Genomic DNA, 15,037 nt, shown 5'->3' on the forward strand with positions numbered 1-15,037 from the left:
TAGAAGATATATGAGTCTATTTTCAGGGAAAATTAACAGAACTTGATTTGGAGTTTTGTAGCTCCAGTTATAAATGATTTAGTGACTATTGCTCAGGAAGATAGCTTGCAGTGAAATTATGATTATGTGGTAAACATTGACAAAAATTTGTTAATGAGTTGCTTATTGATTTCTTATAAGCTTACTATGACCTGTAGGTGTGGTTGGCCGAATATTGTAAGGGGTTAATACGTAGTTGTATTTGAATAGTTAGATTAACATGTTAGTAATCCATTTGTAGGCGGTTCGGGTGTGGATCTCGTCAGCATATCGTCACAAACAGGTGTGTAACTAACACCCTCTTTCTTAGTCTAGATCGGCAAAAGTCGAAAAGCCGAAATGCCGAAAACCAGTTTTTTGTAGATTTGCGAGTGTACGAATGCTCGTAAGGTAAATCGATTAATGTTTTTGGTAAGCTGCAATGTTTGGACTGCAAAGTGCATGATTTCTGCGCCCTCGATATTTTTGGGCTTAATGAGCCAAAATTGGAATGATGGGCCAACGGGCCCAATTCGGTAAGAATCCTCGGTAGTGATTCTGTTAGTATGTGAAAGGTAGGAATATGCATGAAAAACCCTAAAATAGATAAATTACTGAAATACCTTTAAAATTGGAAAATTTATAGTTTTACCCCTAGGAGATAAATTACCGAAATACCCCTAGGGTTAAATTGACCTAAATGCATGTTGGACTGTTGTTATTTACTGCATGCTATGTTGTTATTATCTGATGCATGGGACTGGGATATACACGGAGGAAGTACTGAAAGTGGCTTGTCCACGTACTGGAGGCTTTGCCTCAATTTACTGTTTACTAAGCAGCAAAGCTGCAACTGTGGAGTGTTGGGCTGAGTGGGTTGAGCTATTCCCCACATGGAGTGTATGGCTGGTACGGGTGGAGTGTAGTGGTTGGTGGGTTGAGTAGTCTCCCCAAATGGGCTTGCATATGTTTATTGATGTTGTATGTATTTTGAAATGGGCTTATGGGCCATACTGTTATCTGAATAAGGGGCTAAGGCCTAGTTTATTGTAATCTGAAAAGGGCTCTGGCCCAGCATCACTGTTACCTGAATGGGCTTAGGCCCAATGGGCTTGAGCTAACTTGGACTTTGAATGGGTTTTCCTTACACACTGAGTTCCCCAAACTCATCCCTTCTTTAACCTTGCAGGTGAGCCTTGATGTGGGTGACTTGGAGCCGGAGGGGATTCAGAGTGGCCATGGTGAATACTTTTGGGTTTGAAAAAGAGACTGGTTTTCTTAAGTTATTTTTAATTACTATTTAATTTTTGGGTTGTAATAAGGCCATTTTAACTTTATTTTCTTCTTTGATTTTCTGGGATTATATTATTTTAAACAACTTTAAATTGATGGATAATAAATCAAATGGGCTAGACTTAGGGCGTGATTTCAAAACGATACTTGTTTTTTTTTATTTAAATAACACGACGTCACGAATACTCGATTTACCAAAGATAACCACTCAAAGAAATTTCAACTTGTTATAACCAAGTGTGGCAATAGATGTGGACATGTCTTGGATTGGATCCAATCGGAGAGCTTGGTACTTAAGCAGCCTTCATGGCTCACCTCCTCTGTTATGGATACCTACCTGGTGCCCAGCTTCCATTCACTTGGTTAGTTTAACAAAAGTCGGCTTTTAAAACACTAAAAAGGGAACACAGGTTTTTGACTTCAATGTGGCACGTCGGATTCGGCCTTAACGTCTGGGCCGGGTTTGGGGGTGCTACATGAGTCTAGGGTTTTTAGCTTAAATTTATCAATCTTTTACCTATCCCTAGCCTAACCACATTACAACCTATTTAAAAGACCTTTCGATTCAAATTTCTGTGTTGCCTACATTAGTAATGAAAAATTGACAAGTTCAACACATGAAGGCATAAGTTAAACTTAGTGGCTATAGTTTAGTTTTAAATAAGGGAATAAAAATTAATTTGTAAGAATTAGCATATTTTTATTGAGAAAGCATTTAGTCTATTGTTGCCATCATGATAATAATTGAGAATAATTTGAACAATATGTATACTTGAGTTGCAAAATTTCAAAATTCTTGTTCTTCAGCATAATTACACTAAACTCATAGTTGTGGAGGAAATATGTTCTAAAAATATTTTTCAATGGTGATTTCAAGCAATTTCTTTTACAATTTGTGCATTACTCAGAACAAGCAATGGATTAAGTTTGGAGGTGTGGAAACAAAAATATATATATACTTTTTCAGCACCTTTTGAGCTCTAATTAGTGCAATTTCGTAGTAATTTTTGTCGAAATTCATACTTCAATTATAAAATAATTAATTTTCACTTAAATTATTAGCTTATTGAATTTTAAATATTTTTATAATAAATTTACACAAATTTGGTTTATTTCTGATAGTTTTGCACAAAGGGTGAAATTGGCTTGGCAGACACCTCGAGAGGCTTGAACCGTTAGGGAAATGTTGTACATCAAGTGATCAAGAGCAAGACTAATAATATTTTCCAACCATGGATAGTCCAAGAATATGTATTAAAAATATTTTAATAATTAATTTTGATCCAAAATTAATTGGGTTAAAAATTAACTATAAGCACGAAAATGAAAAGAGGCCCAATTGTGTTAAGTAAAGAAGATTGATCCACTTAACAAATGGGTTAGCCCAAACTATCCATAGAGCTGACCCAATTAGCTGATTTTAGCTTATTTCCACACTTTCAAAACAGCCCTTAAAGTTTCCTTAAAATCCTATTCAAACCCCTTCACTTTTCGTGCTTTCAAACTTTTGTCCCTAGCTTAAAATAGCAAGTTTGAGCCATCCAAACTTGCACCATATGTGGTCGGCCAAGGGAAGAGGAGTGGCTGCTATTTATTTTCTATTTTTAGCAATAATTTTGACCTATAAATACCTCTCTTCCTTTCCTCATTCAACACACCTTCAATCCCACACATCTCTCTCTTTCACTTGTTTTTCTCTCTTCCATTCCCTTCCTTATTTTCCCATTTCCCTTGCTGATTTCCCTCTTGAACCTTGGAATAACATCATTCAATTGTTCGTAGAGACCTCGGTTCAACACAATAAGCAGAGAATAAGGGGAGTGCACTAATCTGACTTCAAAGAAACATTGGATTTGTTTCTTAGTTGGATTTGCTTCTTAGTTCCCTTCTCTTTAATTTTCTTATTTATGTTGTGATCATGAATATGAATAATTTTTTTGTTGTTGTTCTTATTCTAATTAAAATGATGTAACACCCCAAACTCAGCCTGGATGTTATGGCTGAATCTGGCGATGTCACATTAAAGTGTTTTTTGTAAAGTGCGATATGGTGAAAAACTCATTCTCTATTAGACCTCTTTGAATGTTCTTAAAGATGATTTCAAGACATGTCGTTTATTTTCCAAATGTGATTCATTTGTCAAAATTTAATCATATTAAAACATTGTTATTTATTTTTTATTTAAAATGTTATTTGTTGCGGAAGCTTTTAAAACTGATTACGTACTCGTTGTATTTTTGAAAAACATTTATCTTTTTGAAAACTCGTGTCTTTTCCTACTACTAGCAGTTATAAATCAAATAAAATAAAAATACCAAATTAAAAATAAAATCCAAAGAGGCCTTATTACAATAAAAATACCCAAAATAAAATTACTTTAAAAATCAACCAAGAAAGTATGTGCGGTTGTGTGGCCACCTTTGAGTCCCTCGCAGCACCGATCCGCCTAAAACTGGGGATTACCTGTACAGATAAACAGATGGGTGAGTTATGAAAACTCAGTGTGTAATCCCATATCAAATAACCAAACAGTGAGCATATACAGTCTCGGCCTAAGCCCAATTCAGTAATGGTTCAGTCTCCGTTAGGGCCTTAGCCCATTACAGTATCAATATCAATTTGGGTCTTAGCCCATTTCATTGATAGTAACAGCACAGATATGCAATTAAGAGATCCTACCCAGCCAGCCTCTACACTCCATCTCCGTCCAACCCTACACTCCATGTGGGGATATAATCAACCCATCCATCCCTACACTCCAAGTAGTACCAGTTGCAGCACTATACAGTAATATGCAGCTGGTCTGCTAGTAATTTAGGCTCGAAGCCTTTCAGTACACTTCCTCCGATCACTATAAACCCATCCCCATGCAATGCATCATACAATCATGTAATGTCATATCATAGAACCATACATGTGTCCATTACAGTTTAAATAACATGCTAAAATACGGTCATACATGTACATATATATATACATCACATAGGGGCAAAACAGTCATCTTACCATATAAAGGCAAAATAGTCATTTAATCATATATAGGGGGTCTAGGTAAACTTACCGACCCAACAGTAGGTCCACAGTCGTCTCGGGTGACTCGTACAACCTAAACAGTCCAACAGTGAAAATGGGCCCACGGCCTATATTGTAGGCTCATGTGGGCCCACGAGGCCTTTGTGGCCCACACAGCCCATAATGGCCTGGGCCATGTGTATTACACAGCTTGGCCCAATAATTTCCACACGTCTGTATGGTTTACCCGTGTGGGGGCCACAAGTCTGTGGGGCCCACATGGCTCACTTGGCCCAAAATGGCCCAATACAGCCTCGACCCACGAAATCGCTCATGTTGGCCTTGTCGACCATCTGCCCATGTTTAGTCACAGGGGCTACCATACGGGTAGCCGCACGCCCGTGTGGTGTCGACTAATCGCACTTTTTGGCTTTTTGCCGATTTATGATTTTAGAGTTGTGTTTACACACCTATGTCGAATACGGCTCGAAGCACTTTAGAAGAATCCTAAACCTAAAGATTGATCAAACTACCATTCAATTATTCACTACACAATCAATTTAATCTTAAACCAAAACAAGTTATCCAACCTCTAGTGGGACAATCCCTACCGTCAATCCAATAACAGAAAAATTCCACTCCCTTAACGCATCAACGACAGTCCCCAGTCCCTTCGTCGACTCCTGATCAAAACAACACACAACACTTTAAAAACTAACTTCAAGTAACCTAACGGTGAAGAAACGAATACTTACCAAAAGAGTGTTAAAGAATGTGTAGCGGATGATAACAAACGAAACCAAGAAATAGAAGGCAACCACAATTTCGGTAGCAAGGATGAACCAAACGAAAATCAATGAGAGACCACAACAATATTTCGGCAGGGAGGTGGTAAATCGACGTTAGAAGGAAAAGCATAGAGCCCAAAATTCCGCAAGGAAAAGAGTAAGGTAGGAAAAGAGAAAGTAGACAACAGCAACAGTTTGGGGAAGAGTAATTTGCTGTAGGGAAGAACAAAGTCAAAAAAGAATAGAGGAAACAAAAAAACCTAATAGGAAGCCTCAGCAATATGCGGCCTTCTAGAATGGAAAACAGTCGATAGAAACAAAATGAAAAGAAAACAAATCCCTAGCCGAAATTTGAGAAAGCAAAAGCAATTCAATTCGGCACTAACTCTCTCTTCATATCCCTAAGATTTCTCCATAAAATCCTCACTACTAACCCGCCATAATCTTCTCAACAACCGAAACCAACCCTCAGTCAAACTCTTTAGTATTTCGGCTGAACTAGAATACCTACACGGCACAAGCAATAAAATAAGTCCTTTGTTTGCGTAGAGACTCGAACTCCAAGCCTCCAGCTTATTTACACTTCACTTAACCACCAAACCAGCAGGCCCTTTCTGACATATTTTTCCAATATTTAATAACAAGCTCACTAATTAGAGCTAGGGGTCTATTCAAATAAAATAAAACTTTTTGCACAAGCCAAGGCTTCTCAGGCACATCCAGAACACTTAACCACTAAAGCAGACATGTACTTGTGTCACTTTCTTACACAACTAAACATTTATGTGCAGCCTCCTAACTGTTCCCATGCTCAAGACCTAATACTTCTAGGCCCAAAACTCGGGGTGTTACAAATGAATTCAATTAATTCGTGTAAGATTGATTGCATTTTGTCCACTTGAATTATTAAAATCATGTTTGTGTTGTTATAGGCCTTGGTGAGTTGTTCAATTAAATAAAACCATGCTTATGTTATACTTGCATTATAAAATGTAAGGTAATGAATTAATTAATTATTAAACATATTGAAATTATAATTAATTGACACATTATTTAATTGGTGCATATTTAATCTTCTAAGGTAGCTGAAGGTTAAATTCGCGACGGTTTAAATGGTACATTAGCCTTGCATAACTTATAAGATTATTGTGATTAAACTGTTTCAATAAAGAGATATATTGTTACCTCACTTAATCTTATATGTGTTTATGAAGATTGATTAATTGTTTAAATTGACATTGAAAAATGTTCAAGAGATTGGTTAATTTAGTAAGTATGTATTTGCAGTAGTTAACAAATTACCAAGTTGTCGTAAAAATATTCGTAACAACATGAACATGGGTTTAGTAGTTCTAAGTTAAAGAATGTAATTGATCTAACACAATTATGTTATATTGATTAAAACTCATCCTTTTAAAATCATGATTGGAATTTTTACTTTTTATTTTTATTACTTAGTTAATTTTTAGTTTTTAAATCAAGCCATCAAAACATCATATTTTTTCCATCACCAAAGTGTTTAATTTATATTTCATAAATATATTTCTTTCACAGTCCCTGTGGGCACGATAACTCGACATTTACTTGTCACTTTGTTACTTGTTGCGGTTGTGTACACTTGTACATTTCTATTGTTCCAATAGTTCTTCCCAACTTTTTATGTTTGTGGATGGCCAAGAGGCCTTGCTAGATTAATAACTAGTTGATTGACTAGAACCCGAAATAATAGTGAAGTATAAATACTAAAACAAGTTAGCCTTCCATCATTAGAATTGATAGAAATTGTAATCTGCCTCCATTGTTACTTATTTTATATTTTTACAAAATATATTTCCTCATCACCTTAGTATTAATCGTAATATAATTTGATTTGTAACGCCTTGAACCCGAGACCGTCGCCAGAGTCGAGCACGAGGTGTTAACGAACTTAATTCATTAATTAAACAGCTCAAACAATTTATTTTAGAACTTCCAGACAAGCTGGCTAACTGCATCACAGTCGCTTAAAAATTCATATCTCGAGTTACGAAACTCGAAATCCAATTTCGTAAATTTTCCCTGAAACTAGACTCATATATCTATCAACTAAAATTTTTATAGAATTTTGGGTCGGGCCAACTGGTACAGTTTATTAGTTAAAGTCTCCCCTGTTTTGGGGTTCGACTACTCTGACCCTTGTGTATTACGAATTAACTATCTCCTTGTACAGAGTTTCAATTATTATGTCGTTTGTTTCTCATAAAAAGGAATCTGTACATGTAAAGCATGACTTCTAATTATCTTTGTACAATTTTTGGTGAATTTCCAAAGTCAGAACAGGGGATCCAGAAATCGCTCTGGCCCTGTTTCACAAAAATTTAAATATCTCATAAAATATCACTCATATACCTGTTTTGTTCCATCCATATGAAAATAGACTCATCAAGCTTTAATTATATATCTCATTCACTATCTAAATCCATTTCTACTATTTTTAGTGATTTTCCAAATTCACGTCATGATTTCCATGGAATAACTAGCATTTAGGCATACATAACACCAAACATGTCCTTGATTAGCCATTCTAATAGCTAATCATTATCAAGCATTTACATACCATTCATCAGCCATATCATAAGATCATACACACAAAATGGCTACGATGCTATACATGCCATACTCAAAATGAAACGTCTAGCTATACCAAAATAATCCTCGTGATAGTGTGCCCGGACCTCCGACGTACTTTACGATCCCCGAGTTAGCTTGAAAAAACTATAAAAATAAGGAAAATAAAGGGGGTAAGCATTAAGCTTAGTAAGTTTGCATGCAAATAAATAACAACATTCATAAGAATTATCTTACTACTTGGCATGATACTACTTAATGCAACTTCATTGATTGTCATAGACATATTTTAAACTTCTTCACTTACTCACTTACTTAAATACTTACTTACTTAATCAAATTTAATAATACATTTTACTTACCTTTTTCCTTATCAAGCATACATGAACATTATGTACTCACCTTTGCTCTTCTAGCATGAACTTGTCTTACCTTTTTAGTATAACTCGTCTTACCTTACCTTACCTTGATATTCTCTTTAAACTTTCTCGTTGAACCACTTGGAATACTAAGGATACGCGGGTACCTTACCATTTCCATGACTTGTCATGGTCTTACGTGGTATCCTTTTGAAACTTACCATTGCCATGTCTTGACATGGTCTTACATGGTATCCTTGCCTTATGAACTCACCAATGCCATGCCTTGGCATGGTTTTACATGGGACCTTTTCCTTATAGTAACTTATCAATGTCTTGACATGGTCTTACATGATTTCCTTGCCTTAGAAACCTTACTAATTGCCATGCCTTGGCATGGTCTTACATGGTATCCTTAAACCCTAATGTCATGACATTTGTATCCTACACATTCCTAAGGTTCAACCGGGACTTTCTGAAATTACTTCTTCGTCAATTCATGCTTGAGTCTTCTTTGAATAATTTCATAAAATAAATATACACATGCTGGAAATTAACAAAATTAACATAAAATAATAGAATATTGCATTTATTTACCGCAAACTTACCACGAAACAAAATACGATCAACTATATCGATTTAGTCCACTATCTTTTTCTTTCCCCGGTCTAACTCCGGATTTTATTCTTCTTGATCTATAATAAAAAATTTTAGCTTATTTAATACTCACATTTATTAAAACAATCCTTGACCCAAACTTTGGCAAAATTATATTTTTGCCCCTAAACTTTTACATATTTACACTTTTTCCCCAAGGCTCGAAAATTAAACTTCATCCTATTTTCTTATGTTTTATGACATGCTGATCATTTTTCCCTTCTATGACAAATCAAATTCTCACTCTAACATGTACTTATGACTATTAGGTATTTTTACCGATTAAGCCCTTTTACTCGTTTTCACTTAAAACCGAGTAGCACAAGTTGTCTAACATATTAAAACCTCATATTCTATCATAAAACACCAAAATACACAAATTTCGCCTATGGGTATTTTTCCAAATATGAACCCTAGGTTGAATTATTGTTAGAATAAGCTTAATCAAGTTACCGGGACTCCAAAAACGTAAAGAACATTAAAAACGGGGCTTGGAATCACTTAATATGGAGATTGGAAGCTTGGAACAAACCCTAGCTATGGAGAAACCTTGAAATTTCGGCCTAATGAAGAAGATGGACAAAAATTGGCTTTTAATTTTGTTTTTAATTCATTTTAATAACTAAATGACCAAAATGCCCTTAATTAAAAACTATGGTGTTTTATTTTCCTTTAGGTATGTTTGTACAAACTAGTATAATGGTCTAATTACTATCCAAGGCCCATTACTCACAAGTACTTAATACCTTTGTGAACTAGAACACACATTTTACAACTTTTGCAATATAGTCCTAAATATCAAATTGGACCCTCTATCGATAAAATTTCTAAACGAAATTTTCACACAATCATGCAATCATGCCATAGACCTTAAAATGATAATAAAATAAATTTTTCTACCTCAGATTTATGGTTTCGCAACCACTATTCCGTTTAGGCCCTATTTCGGGATGTTACATGATTAAATTACTAACAAGACCCATTAGCGTAAGAACTAATCTTAGTTTAGTATCGCCTCCCTTGGGTATGAGCAGTGATATGAGTAGTGACATAGGTAGTGGGATTGGGAGTGTAACTACGATAAACAAAGATGAAATACAATGAGACTTCTTAAGCAGTTCGGTTTCCCTACGTTTGTGAGGCATTGTCTAAAGATAAAATCCACTATCTTTTAGGCTTGTACAAGTAATTTAAGTCTTAACACTTCCCAGTTTTGCAACCTCACCTTTAAAGATCTAAATTTTTTTCCTTTATTTCCCCCCTAAAAACTTAGAATGTAAACAAAGAAATAAACCTGTTTAAACTATCAATGCACTCTCAGTTCCCAGATGCTAAATGAATAGACAAGTGCTAAAACTCTCAGTACATAACCTGTACAAGTCTCCTCATTGTATAGTGATTTCGACTTGCTAACATAATAGATCAATTACAATCCATCTCCTCTACAAAAATGCAACTAAAACAACATATATAATATAATAATAAAATCCAAGGTAATGTATAGATGTAAGCGATAAGTCTTCAAGGTATCTCGATCCAATCTCCTTATTAAAAGGGTTTTGATTGCTTGATCTGATCCAATCCAATCTTCAAGATATGTTACTTTAAATGGATTGATTTTGAAAAATAGTTGTCAGGAGTCCACAATATCAACAACAATTACAACCCAAAAATTTTGTTTCAAAATATTGCCAACATTCAATATGGAAAATCATTCAAATCTCTTACACAGTGATGACTGCAATGGCCACTGCTTGTGACACTACATGAACCACTTTTCATACTTGCCTCAACAGGCATAATGATCTAATAAACATATAGCTCTACATTACATCAAAAATGAAGGAGAATACATATGAAATAAGGCTTTAGGGGATAAGAGTTATTTGTCCACTCACAGATTTTGTTAACAAATCTAACTAATAGAACTCTTAAGATGCAACGAAGCTTTACGAGTAAATTAGCAATACTGACAGACTCTCAAATATCATTTTTCTTTTGGTAATAATTTCACAATCTCTACCAATGGCAAATGATACTTATATAGACAATCAAGAACATCTACCTCCTTTGGAAATTCAGTGTTCCAATAAAGTATGCAAAAAGGGTAGCACAAATAACAGGGAAGATAAAGAGAAAAATAGCAACAATGCCTAAAGAACTGTGGTGAAAACCGAAGTAATCTTCAATAAATGCTGCAACAGTTTTTGTTTCTCCAAAAGCTAGTATTTGTTTATCAACATCTCCATACTGGGAAGTAAGCATGCCATTCATTGCCCAAGATGTGGGACATATATAATACAACCAAATCCACCACTTTGGTATTTGCTACAAAAGAAATGGGTGTTTAAAAGGTGGCAACGACAGCAGCAAGTTGAAGAATCCATGCAAACTTACGTTGCATGCATGAAACCAGAAACTCGGCTGAAGCATGTTGAAATCTGTTGTGCAATTCGACAAGCCTTGTTTATTTAGTTGACTTTTGTTAGTCTATGGTGTAATCATTATATGCTTTGATCAGCTAAGGTTAAAATGTGTGCTTAGCTGATTTAGTAGTCAAATTAGGTTGTCATTTTGTTGATGTAAACCTTTAGTTACTTGCACAAGCAAGCTGTGTTTTCTTTCTATGTAACTTTGTTCTATTTATGTATGTAACCATGCACTTATTCGGGTAATGAGAAAAACACTTTGCTCATTCATCTTTTGCTTGTTCTTGCTTCTGTTTTAAGCTTTCAAACATCTAAAACATTCATCTAAGTTGTTTTTAAACTTTGTTTGCTAAGTTAGAATCCAACAAATGGTATCGAGAGCCTGTTGTCTTTGAGGGCCTCTTGTTGTGTGCTGTGTGTTTGAAAGAAAAGAAGCAGGAACTATCTTTGTTGCTCAGAGTTTTGGAAGCTGCGTGAAGATGAGCTTCTCACCAACACCTCCACCCGTGTTTGCTGGTGAAAGCTACAATATATGGGCTGTCAAAATGAAAACATATCTACAGGCACATGACCTGTGGAATGTTGTCCAAAATGACACTGAACCACCACCCTTAAGAGCTAATCCCACGATAGCTCAGATAAGGCAGTATAATGAAGACTGTGCAAAGAAGTACAAGGCCATGTCATGCCTTCAAAGTGGAGTTTTAGATGCTATCTTTACAAGGATAATGGCCTGCGACACACCAAAGGAGGCCTGGGACAAACTCAAGGAAGAGTTTCAAGGCTCAGACAAAACCAGGCAGCAACAACTCATTAACTTGAGAAGGGACTTTGAGAATCTGAGAATGAAAGACTCAGAAACCATCAAGCAGTATGCTGACAGAATAATGTCTACTGTCAACAACATAAGACTGCTTGGAGATGACTTTAGTGATCAGAGGGTAGTGGAGAAAATCATAACAACCTTGCCAGAGAAGTATGAATCCAAGATTTCTTCCCTAGAGGATTCGAGGGACTTATCTGCCATTCCCTTGACAGAACTGATAAATGCTCTCTATGCTCAAGAGCAAAGAAGAGCAAACAGAATAGAGGAGTATTCTGAGGGAGCTTTTCAAGCTAGGAGTAGAGAGAGCTCAAGCTTCAGCTCGAATCACAAAGGCAAGAAGCCTATGTCAGAAAAGAAAGAAAGAGGAAAGAAGGAAGCTGCCAAGAAGAAGTTTCCACCCTGTGCTCATTGCAAAAAAACAACTCACCTTGAGAAATATTGCAGGTACAGGCCTGACATCAGTGTAGAGGCTGCAAACAGCTTGGTCACATTGAGAAAGTGTGTAAGAACAAACCAAAAGCTCAGTCACAGAATCATAATCAGGCTCAAGTAGCTGAAGACATCGAGGCACAGGAAGAACATGTCTTCACAGCCTCCTGCTTTGCAAGCTCAAGCAAAGTCAGCAAGATTTGGCTGATCGATAGTGGATGCACTCATCATATGGCCTCAGAGGAAAGCATGTTCAAGGAGCTTGACACCTCATTTGAATCCAATGTTAGAATTGGAAATGGTGAGCTTCTTAAGGCTAAAGGCAAAGGCAAAGCAGTGATTTGCACCAAGTCAGGTATTAAAACCATTTCAGAAGTTCTTTATGTACCTGACATTGACCAAAATTTGTTAAGTGTTGGTCAGCTACTGGAGAAAGGGTACTCTCTCCTGTTTGAAGGCAAAATCTGCACAATCAAAGATGCTACTGACCAAGTGTTGGCAAAAGTAGCTATGCAAGATAGAACCTTCAATGTGGATGTAAATCAGTTGCAAGCAAGAGCATATGCAGCTCAGACTGATGAGGCAAGTTTGTGGCACAAAAGAATGGGGCATGTGAACTACAACTTACTCGGGCAAATGCAAAAACTGAATTTGGTTGAAGATATGGTTAAGTTCGAGCCAAACAAAGAGGTGTGTGAAGTCTGTCAGCTTGGCAAGCTAACCAGACTGCCCTTTCCAGTCAACAAGGCATGGAGAGCCCAAGAGAAACTTCAGTTGGTTCACACTGACATCTGTGGACCTATGAAGACCAGCTCACTAAATGGCTGCAAGTATTTTGCCTTGTTCATTAATGATTGCACCAGGTTTTGTTGGGTAACCTTCTTGAAACAAAAGTCAGATGTCACTAACTTCTTTCGCAAGTTCAAGGCTTTGGCTGAAAACCAAGCCAACAGCAAACTCAAGAGCCTAAGGTCAGACAATGGAGCCGAGTATGTGTCTCAGAGGTTCCAGAAGATTTGTGATGATGCTGGCATCCTACGCCAACTGACCACTGTCTACACACCACAGCAAAATGGTGTTTGTGAGAGGAAAAACAGGACTGTTCTTGATATGGCCAGATGCCTACTGTTTGAGGCCAAAATGCCAAACAACTTCTGGGCTGAGGCAGTAAACACATCTGTCTACTTACTAAATAGACTACCAACTAAAGCAGTCATAGGTAAAACACCCTTTGAGGCCTGGTTCGGGCAGAAACCAATTGTGTCACACTTGAAAGTGTTTGGATGCTTATGCTATGCACTTGTGCCAGCAGAGAAGAGAACCAAGCTGGAAAGAAAGTCTGTGCCAGGGGTATTTGTAGGCTACAGCAGTGTGAAGAAGGGTTATAGGATCTTTGATCCATCAACAAAAAAGGTTATTGTAAGCAGAGATGTCAAGTTCAATGAAGGAAGCTGTTGGAAGTGGAATGGGACAGATGCAAGCTTAACTGAAGAAGACTTGCAGGACCTTGATCACCAATATGCTGAAGTTGAAAATGAAGCTATGGATGATTTTGATGATATGCCTGTTAGGGGCACCAGAACATTGGCAGACATCTATGAAAGATGTGCTGTGACCATGGTTGAGCCATCCTGCTATGCTGAAGCCTCGAAAGAGAAATGCTGGCAAGAGGCTATGGAAGCTGAACTAAGGATGATTCAAAAGAATGAAACCTGGGAGCTGGTTGATAGACCAGAAGGTAGGAAGATCATTGGAGTTAAATGGGTGTTCAAGATCAAGAATAATGCAGATGGATCACTGAACAGACACAAAGCTAGATTAGTTGTGAAAGGGTATAGCCAACAGCAGGGAGTCGATTTCTTTGAAACATTTGCTCCTGTTGCAAGGCTGGACACTATAAGAATGTTGTTTGCCTTAGCAGTCCAGAAACAGTGGCAGGTGCATCAACTGGATGTCAAATCAGCCTTTTTAAATGGATTTCTCATGGAGGAAATCTTCATAGATCAACCTGAAGGCTTTGAAGTTCAAGGAGAAGAAGAGAAGGTCTACAAGCTCAAAAAGGCCCTGTATGGTCTCAAGCAAGCTCCAAGGGCCTGGTACGATCGAATGGATACCTACCTGACAAGGCTCTGGTTCACAAAGAGCACCAGTGAGCCTACTCTCTATGTTAAGAAGGAAGGTAATAAAACTTTGCTAATTGTTTCATTGTATGTTGATGATTTACTGGTCACTGGCTGCAAAAGGGAGGAAATTGAAACCTTTAAGAAGCAAATGCAAACTGTGTTTGAGATGACTGACCTTGGATTAATGACATACTTCCTTGGCATGGAAGTGAAACAAAATGAACAAGGTATTTTCATAGGCCAGAAGGCATTCGCATCGAAGGTTTTGAGCAGGTTTTGCATGACAAACTGCAAGCCTGCTAGCACTCCTGTGGCTTTAGGAGAAAAACTCACCAGCCTAGGAGATGAAGATCGAGTGGATGAAAAGAATTACAGAAGCTTGATTGGCTGCCTGCTCTATTTGACTGCAACTAGACCAGACATCATGCATGCTGTTGGTCTTCTATCGAGATTCATGCATTGCTGCACAGTTGCACATTTTAAAGCAGCAAAAAGG

General features: G+C 37.0%; 1 protein-coding gene across 3 annotated transcripts in view; it reads right to left on the reverse strand.

Moving 5' to 3' along the window:
• Positions 1-7,804: 7,804 nt before the first annotated feature.
• LOC107952146 (pleiotropic drug resistance protein 3) overlaps positions 7,805-15,037 on the reverse strand; it is a 30,196-nt gene continuing 22,963 nt past the window's right edge. For 2 of the 3 annotated variants that reach the window (XM_016887427.2, XM_016887428.2), the window contains one exon: positions 10,796-11,062. In XM_016887427.2, the coding sequence (XP_016742916.2) occupies positions 10,796-11,062 (267 nt within the window). Of the gene's footprint in view, positions 7,866-10,795; positions 11,063-15,037 lie in introns of those variants that run through there. The other variant, XM_041085718.1, reaches the window with a different exon arrangement.

This window comes from Gossypium hirsutum, chromosome A02 (assembly GCF_007990345.1).
Source record: "Gossypium hirsutum isolate 1008001.06 chromosome A02, Gossypium_hirsutum_v2.1, whole genome shotgun sequence".
Classification (NCBI taxonomy): domain Eukaryota; kingdom Viridiplantae; phylum Streptophyta; class Magnoliopsida; order Malvales; family Malvaceae; genus Gossypium; species Gossypium hirsutum.